General features: G+C 40.6%; 1 protein-coding gene across 1 annotated transcript; it reads left to right on the top strand.

The window, feature by feature from the left end:
• Window positions 1-752: 752 nt before the first annotated feature.
• LOC125513271 (HECT-like ubiquitin-conjugating enzyme (E2)-binding protein) lies at window positions 753-4,542 on the top strand. Its single transcript, XM_048678343.2, has 5 exons — window positions 753-1,251; window positions 1,512-1,590; window positions 2,474-3,313; window positions 3,523-3,780; window positions 3,976-4,542. The coding sequence occupies exons 1-5, from the start codon at window positions 768-770 to the stop codon at window positions 4,133-4,135; spliced, it is 1,821 nt and encodes a 606-aa protein (XP_048534300.2). The 5' UTR covers window positions 753-767; the 3' UTR covers window positions 4,136-4,542.
• The last annotated feature ends 4,139 nt before the right edge of the window (window positions 4,543-8,681 follow it).

Raw genomic sequence — 8,681 nt, 5'->3', positions numbered from 1 at the left:
TTTCAAGCACATGATTAATATATGTTTTGATGTCTATATTTTTCATACAGATGATACATTTTGTATACATATAAAACATTTTTATACACATTTAACATTTCCAAATACATGATACAATTTTCCATACACATTGTACATTTTTATGCACACCTATTTTCTATACACATTAAACATTTCCAAAATATATAATTAATATTTGTTTAATGGTATGGATATTTTTCAATGGTTGAACAGTTTTGTTTGTATATTTCAATACATATAAGGAAAAAAGTGAAAAAAAAAATTAAAAAGACGAGACAGGGACATGACGTGGGCAACGCTCTCGGCCGGCGCGCCGCTTTAATGCCAACACCATGAGAGGTCACGTTCGCTCTAAATCGACATGAAAGCGGCACTGGTTTTCTGGAACGACATTGATCGACATGAATATGTGACAACTGCTTTGTGCAGGAGAGATCGATGGCACGGAAGAGGTTTTAAAGTGGGACCGGATGTGTACGGGCCAGCGTTCCGAACGCCCGCAAATCCCTGATTTGCGTCTGCTTGCGGGAATTCAAACAACGAGACTAATCCGTAGGATATGCGCTTAGTTTTTTCTTTCTTTTTGACGGGATGATATGTGCCTATTTTACATGTGTATGGACGAAATAAACTGTAAAATGCCTAATTTGAACTAAAACCACGACTCTGATCTTGGCTTGGAATGTTCTAGCCGGGCCTAAAGCACTAGACCCGTTGCAGGGCAGCTTCCCTCCGTCCGTTCAAGGATGGACGGGCAAGATCGACGCGGGGGACCTGACCTAGAACCTCACCAAAGCCCAGGAGACCCCTCCCTCGGCAGCGCCTCGGCGAGCACCACCGCCATGGCCGCCTCGTCCTCCCTCCTCGCCGCCGGCGACAGCGCGCACCGGCGGCAGTGGCGGTACACGTGGGAGACCCTGGCGCACCTCCCCCTCCTGCGTCTCTACCTCTCCCACCCGGCCCTCTCCGCCGCGGCGCCCTCCGGCCTCCGCGCCGACCTCCGCCTCGAGGCCGACCTCCTCCTCCTCTCCTTCTCCCTTGCGTCGGACCCCGTATCGCTCAGGGTCCCCGTGCCGAGGGTGCTCGTGGACCCCTCCGCCCCGCCCGAGTGCCGCGCCGCGGGGGACCACCTCGAGGTCCGCCTCACCCTCGTCCTCCCCGTCGACCATCCCGTCGTCGCCGCCGCCTTCCCCGGCGCCGGCCCTCCCGCGCCCCTCTCCCTCCGCGATGGTGAGCTTTTGGTTAACTTCCGTTCCCCTCTGAGATTAAGCGAGGTTTAGTTAGTTTCCCAATTGCCTCCTCAACTGAAATTGACTCAGTACTCAATAATCACTCACAGATTACCATAGCCCCGTATATTTTAGTGAAGACTATAATCTGATTTCTACTTTCAAATGACAGTGAAGTGTTCAGAGCTAGGTTTCCTCATTTTGAATCTCCATGTTTCAGATCAATTTTGAGATATTTTTGTTGGTTCTTTTTCATGGCAGATTTGAAGTCTCTATCTTCTGGAGATGTCCATTTGTACTGCAAAACATGCTCAGCAAGATTGACAAAACAGCCACTAAGGTAGACATTTGGGAACCTTGTGGTTGGGGCTTTACACTTTAGGTGCAGTCTTTACTCTTCAGTTACATGTCTCACTTGTTTACACGTTAAAAAATTCATGGAAACTGAACCTACTCAAATCAAATTGCTGGCACTCAGTACTTCATACTTAGCAATATCCAAACCCATGATAGTGTGCTATGCAAGAATGAAGAATCACGATCTTAATCAAACTGCATCTCTTTGCAGAAACTGGAAAGATGTTAATATCTAGTGGAAAGTGCAATAAAAGTTTTCATAATCAAGTTAAACTTTTTATCATTATTTATTTCTCCCGCACAACCTGTTCTTTTTCACATGTAATAAGTAAGTTATTCAGAGATGCCTTGCACTTTCATATCATCTCCATTGCTTTTAAATTGGAGAGAACTTACTATTGGTTGATGGATCTGCTCATCAGTCATCGCATCGTAGTGGTTTACGAAGTTCTGTTGGAATGTAAATGTTCTAAAGAAGCATTAGAAGTGGCTGATTTTGTCTGAGGAGCAACACGGGAAGTGGTAAGGAAGCGCTTTATGGTGTAGTCTTATTCTCTCGTCCCACTTGGAAGATATACTATTGGTTCAGTAGATAATTTCTAGAATCTAAGTTCTAAAAATAGCTGCAATCTACAGATCACTAACACTAAGAGTATCTTATTGCATTTAAGCATTAGGTAATTACTCACATATCATCAGCCTGCTCATGAGCTTGTGCGATCTACAACTCATGGGTGCTAATAGTTTGTACTGGACGTGAAAACTAGGTGCACAGCTTATGTTTCATCAGTATTATAATGGTCCAAAAGCTTCATATGAACCTTATCTCGTTGGCGAGTCTCATGTTTAAAATAACTACTTTTCAGGGACGTTGTGGAAATGCCATCTTTAAATTGGGAGGATGTGGCTGACAATTGGTTTGGTGGATGTTGCACATCATTCGGAGGGGCAAGTGAGAAGTTAATATCACACTATATCAATGCATACGGTCGCCTGCAGAGAACAACTCTACTAGATGCTACCTCCATTATTATAGAGAAGGATTATCTTGAGACTGATATAGTGTCGAGAGTAGATACTTCAGTGCCCAGTGTTGATTTTGTTGCACTAGAAGAAGCTATGTTTAATGTTACTCTAGAAAGCGATCATACTGCCGAGAAGATAAAATTGAATAATTCAGAAGAGGAGGTATGCCATGAAAAGAAAATTGGTTCTAATCACTTGCAACCTCCAGTTCTTTTGGAAGAGGGTCCTTGTATTGATAATACTGAAAAAAATGGAGGCACTCCTTGGACTGATCAGTGTGGTACTATCCAGCTGAATAATGGTGGCGATGTGAATTCTGAGAAGTCTACAAGTGACTGTTTTATTGAAAACATGGAGCAAACTTCTCAAGAGGCTGATTCGAATCTGGTAGATCCATGCAGTTGCTGCGGTGACAATGGAGATAGTGGAAAAGCTGGATTGGAGAACCAAAGAGATTACAAGTTAACAAAAAGTATCTCTCTTGGAAGTAGCTTTATCGTTAAAGAATCAAACCTTGTGAAAGATGTTAACTGGGTTGAGCTTCTATGTTCTCATTGCTCGTCATCTCTTGGATCATACCCATCGCAATATTCAGATGCTCCATCAGATGGACGGGTACGGCTGTTCAAATGTTACACATCCTCAGACCTTCCTGTTGGGGGTCCTCATGATGTGTTCAGGTACTCTATATGTGCTTCTCTCTAGTTTTGAGATAACTGGTGTAACCACTCCTAATGATTGAAAAAAGGAAGTTAAATGACAACTCTTATACATAGTCTGGCAGTTAGAGCTGTTGCTCCTTGTAACTCTCTGAATGGATATTCTGCACTAGCTTGGTGTTCATAAGTTGATTTCATCACTGACATGGGGCATGGTTATCTATGTGCAGGGGACACACATTGGAAAAACTATTTGTTAATTTGTTGCTTGAAATTGCTGAAGATGAAATATCTTTTCGTACAATAGTGAGAGATTTGAAAACCAAAAGGCCCATGCTGCAAATAGTCCTCCTTAGTTCAAAAGCATGGATGTTTTCTGGTTACTGCTATGAAAATGAAATGGATGGTTCACATGTGACAGCACATCTGCAGCCTACTGTTAAGCTCCTGTATTCTAACTGCAGTAGTGCCTCAGAAACAGACTTAAGGTATGGTATATGCTAAACCTACACCTAGTCTTTTTGTTGATGGGAAGTATACTGATGTTTACATACCTACCATACTGTCTACAGCATTAATTGTACCTCAATATGAAATTTGGACAGATGATTGTATTTCCTGCAAGTCTGTTATGTGCGAAGTCACAATGGCAGTAACCTGTGTTTGTTTCCTTCTGTTTTCAGGACAGTAGAGGAGTGGTCATCCAAATATCGGGCTGAACAGTTATACATGATGGCCGGGCAGATAAATGAACTTACTGAATGCCTTAGCTCAGCCAAGGATGAGTTCCCTCTTTCTTGCTCGTCTCTTGAAGGAATGTGTCTTTCGTCTCTGGAGCGTTGATTCGATTTTAAGATGCTAATACTTTACTCATGATGCCCCAAGCCGCTGACTGATCATTGTATCATGCATCTCTGGTGTAGACCCTAATCATATATACCAAGCACTGTTCCTGCCTATCTCAGTTTAGTAGTCGTTTGGCGAGCTGGTTATCCCGTCTGTACACTGCAAGATTTCTGGACTCCCTCCTGTTGACACAAGTCTGAGTGACAGACGGAGTTCTTATTCAGCTTGCTTTTGGTGATAGGGGTTTCAGCCTTCTCGTCATCTACTCTAAGAAGTATTTGGCACATTGTTGTAGCTATACAGCGTTAATGGCCAACCCACTAACCTGCTTGTATTCTGTATTCTGGTATGTTGCTAGATTTTAGTCCTTGAAATGCATTTATGGAGTGATATGTGATGCATTATATTTCTTCGACTCTTCTGGTAAAAATATATTTCTCCAACTCTTATAGCCTGGTGCAAATGAAGCATCCTTGTAATAACATAACTGATTCCTAGGAAACTGCAGATCAATCAGTCTCTGCTGATGTCTTAAACCCAAATGCAACCATGTTATATATTAATATTATGAATGGTGGTTGCAACTTGCAAGATTTGTGGTGCCTGGTTACATTCATCAGATATAGTCTGGAGCAACTAGCAAGCACAAAAATATGAATGGTTTTGTTAGTCAATAAAGGTAACAGTGCTGGGGTCTTGCATAGGTACAAGAGTGCTTGGCTTGCCCCCTTCTGTAACATAACATCAACCCCTTAGATTCCTCCACCCAGATTGTCACATGCATTGATGCATGGATGTGTACATATGTTCCTTTTTCCTAAAAGAGTAATTTCATCTTAATTGCATTTGACTGTATGATTTGGTTTGAAAAATATACAGTATCACATTTGTTCATATCAGTTAAATAATTTTGCGCAAACTGTCCACTATTTTGGCCTATTGATCACATGGTATGTCATCAAACTCCTAGTTTATTTGTATATGATAATTACAAGGGTAGATGAAAAGAACCAAACCCAGCCTGTGATAAATGAAGTGACTGTACATGCAAGCTCATGGATCTGTACATGTGCATGTCCATGTTTTGTCCACTTCAATGTGTTTTGGAACAACGTGCATGCACCACAGCATCAGACATGATTTGCGTAGACCTTTCTCCACAACCATGAAAGTGGCGTGGAAAGGGCTCATGATTTATCCAGTGTTGTTACAGAAATGGTAAAGCACAGTAGGGCCATGCATGAGAGGGTGAACAATGACCTACCTGTGAGACATGTCATATTATCTTAACTAGCTGGAAGGAAAAGACTACACTTAATGTTGCATTGGGTCCTGATGAATGCACCTCCCTTGATGATGATGAATGCAAAAGGAGGCATTATTACACATGAACATAGTTAGGCATGATATTAATAGCATGTTGGATAATTATGATGATAAGTGCAATGATCAGAGTGAATTTAGGAATAAACACAAAACAAAGAGACAACTTGTCCTAGTCGTACTAGTGAAGTATTTTGATAGAGCAAGCTTAGGTACTAAGCCTTCCTATACCATTGTATAATGCTCACATGCAATGGGGATTGATCCTTTTAATAAAAATAATAATTATGCCCATCACATTCGGCCAACTCATGCATGTATTTCAACAATGCTTGGTTTTTGTCTTTGTCGTTTTCATTCAACATGTTACATAGCACTAATTAAGACGCAATGTTCGAGATGATGTGCATCTTAATTTGGTGCTCATCAACCTCTCCTTATCCTTTCATTTACGGCATCCAATCCAATAATTAGATCACCATTTTAGTAGATCAGTCACGACAAACATTGGTGTCTAGTTACATCAACATATACATACACTAGCTGGTACTGTTTCTTGTTGTGTAGTTAAAGAAAAGACACAGTGGGCCAATAGATTATACATGTAAGCTCTATAATGGCAGACATAATGAAGTGGGGCTAGTCCCCCTAATCATCTCCAGTACCCTTAACTGGAGCTTTCATCATTTGGACACATAACCAAATTAAGGCCGTGATCCAAATTGAATAACCAACCCTAGCTTTATCTGCAAGAGGATCTGACATTGTATTTTTTTTTTACCTTCAAGATCTGATTGAGTAACTACTTCCCCTTGATCTTTGGCATGGTGCTCTTCTACACGCTCATTAGTTCTTGGAAATATATATGCATGGACAAGTGCTTCTATGCTCTGCTGAAAGTAAAAAAGAAGATGAAATTCTGTTGACCTGTCATAATTAAGAATGATAATAGTGAAAAAAGGTCTGATCAATATGATACTGCCTTTTTCACTTCATCAGACATGATTTGCATAATACTTTCCAAAGTGACTTTTCACAGAATGAATCATTTTCAGTTACCAATCGTGCAAACATAAGATCAGACCAAAATACACTAGTAGTACATAGAACTTTACAAGAGTAAATAGTATACCTTTTCACTGTGCAGGTCAAAGCAGAGGAAGCGGGAAGGAACTTGCCTTTGAGCAATGTGGTGGCCCAGGCATAGAGGGATCCAAGGGAGAAAATGATAGCACTGGCCACTGGCCAAAGTCCTAGTGGAGCCGTTGCACTAGTATCTGAATTTTATATTGGCTGGACATGTTATCCATCTATTTGCTCTGATCATGAAACTGTGGCCGCATCCATGCAGCAGCATCTGAGACCAGGTATTTAATGGAATAGAACATTCTACCATAGGTGAAGTGAAGCTAGCCTACGCTACACGAGAGCTGTTGTTGATCTGATCTTCAAGGTTAGTGATGAGTATAAAAGAAACAAGTTGGTAAGCTTATATGAGCATCCATATGTTTGTTGTGTTGACTTCTGCCTTCTTTTCGGTGGCCTTTTGAGCGTCTGGGATCTGGTGTATGATTTTAGTTGGTAAAAACTCGATACAATCGAGGGATTAGATACACACATCCTCCTGTGGCATGAAGAACCTGTTATAAATTAATGGTGGGAAAAATATGGTTATATTTATTGTTTGAAAAAAGCCAGCATGAATCATTGCTCTTTTTCTCGAATTAATAAATTTTGCAGGTACAAAAGGAGTAGGTCACTCTTTTTTGTAGGACATGCAAAAGAATCAGCAACTTGTTCTTGTTTAAATTAATTAGTACTTGAAATTGGGATCCTACCAAAACATTATTTCCCCCCTGGAAGCTCGAGAAAGCAGAACACTTTAGAGAAAAACCTACTGAATATATTATTATCAACCAAAGTGACGCAGGTTTTCTGGGATTTAATTGATCTTCTGTTTGGAACTGGGTGTTTCAAATTTTGGCGGGCTTAGAGGTTGGCTGGTGTGTTCAAGTACGGATAGCCATGTGCATAAAAATGCTACCAGTGTTTTTATTGGACGTGCTAGCGTCGGTAGGGCGGCCGTTGCGGGAAATCGGCTGCCTCCTGCCTCCAGTCTTACTTAAACGATGCTTCTAGAGCGTCCAATCTCAGTAACAAAAGCAAATGATCAAAGTGCAGTTTTTTTTCGTGGGTATATAACTTTCTCATGATCTGCCAGAGAACGTGAAAAAAATGTTGCAATCTTTTCAAACACACGCATACGTTTTTTTATATGTAATATATATGTTTCTATTTGTTGTAACATGTCTTTGAGAAAATTGTTTGCAAGAAAATATCTGGTGGAAACCAAGGTACAGTGAACATTAGTGTAAAGCAAGTACAAACTACTCCCTGTTTTAAGGTTTCTAAAAATTCTGGAAAAAATATGTTGGGGAGGTGATGTTGTACAAATATATATGTTTCTCATGATCTTACGCGGAGTTCGTATGAGGATTTTTGTTTTTTCTTTTCTTCTATGCTTGATTGACTCACTTAGATGTACAATAACTAGGGCACATCTAGATGTGTCCTAGACACACCTATATCAATGATATAGCATTTAGATGTGCAATACTTAGAGCACATCTAGATTTTCTTTAGCAAAACCGATATAAAATCCAAGTTAAAAATCAAATTCATTTGGGAGGTATAAAATAACCAAATTCAGTAGTGAATATTGACCACAATATCACTATTTCTTGCATAATTTGTTTTTCTCTTACCACCCAATGAGCATGAGTTTGAGCTTCAAATTTCACATGCTTATAGACCATCACCCTTCTAATGCACTTCCATTTCTCGGGAATTGTTTAGAAGTTTGAAATTTAATACACTATATTTTATCAGGAATTGGATAGATGCTTGAAATGTGATATCTGCTGGATACTTTCTAGTCGCGAGTACCATATGGCAACATACATAACAATACACGGCAACACTAAATGCCTTCACAAGATGAACACAACACTTCACAACAGATATGGACGGCCAAAAGCATTGCAACACGGCTTTCATCCATTCGAAGTTTGGGATTCAAGTTGCTAATTATTTACCATTAATACTTTGGCCAGCAATGTCGCTGCATTGGACTCGCCGCTAACGAATCTGATCAGGCGAGCCCAAATGCATCCCAACCCCACCCACCATCTTCTCCGAGCTCGGAGGCGCGTCGAATTTT

The sequence above is a fragment of the Triticum urartu genome, chromosome 6A (genome assembly GCF_056163025.1).
Source record: "Triticum urartu cultivar PI428250 chromosome 6A, HENAU_Tu73, whole genome shotgun sequence".
In the NCBI taxonomy this organism is placed as follows: domain Eukaryota; kingdom Viridiplantae; phylum Streptophyta; class Magnoliopsida; order Poales; family Poaceae; genus Triticum; species Triticum urartu.
Note: the sequence above shows the minus strand (reverse complement) of the source record. Positions and strands in the feature narration are given on the sequence as shown.

What these genes read in the sequence shown, in the direction of transcription:
- LOC125513271 (XM_048678343.2), top strand. Translation starts at nt 768, where the DNA reads ATGGACGGGCAAGATCGACGCGGGGGACCTGACCTAGAACCTCACCAA. An exon ending in GCCCCTCTCCCTCCGCGATG is followed by an intron (nt 1,252 to 1,511) that starts GTGAGCTTTTGG and finishes TTTTCATGGCAG; the next exon opens with ATTTGAAGTCTCTATCTTCT. An exon ending in GGTCCTCATGATGTGTTCAG is followed by an intron (nt 3,314 to 3,522) that starts GTACTCTATATG and finishes ATCTATGTGCAG; the next exon opens with GGGACACACATTGGAAAAAC.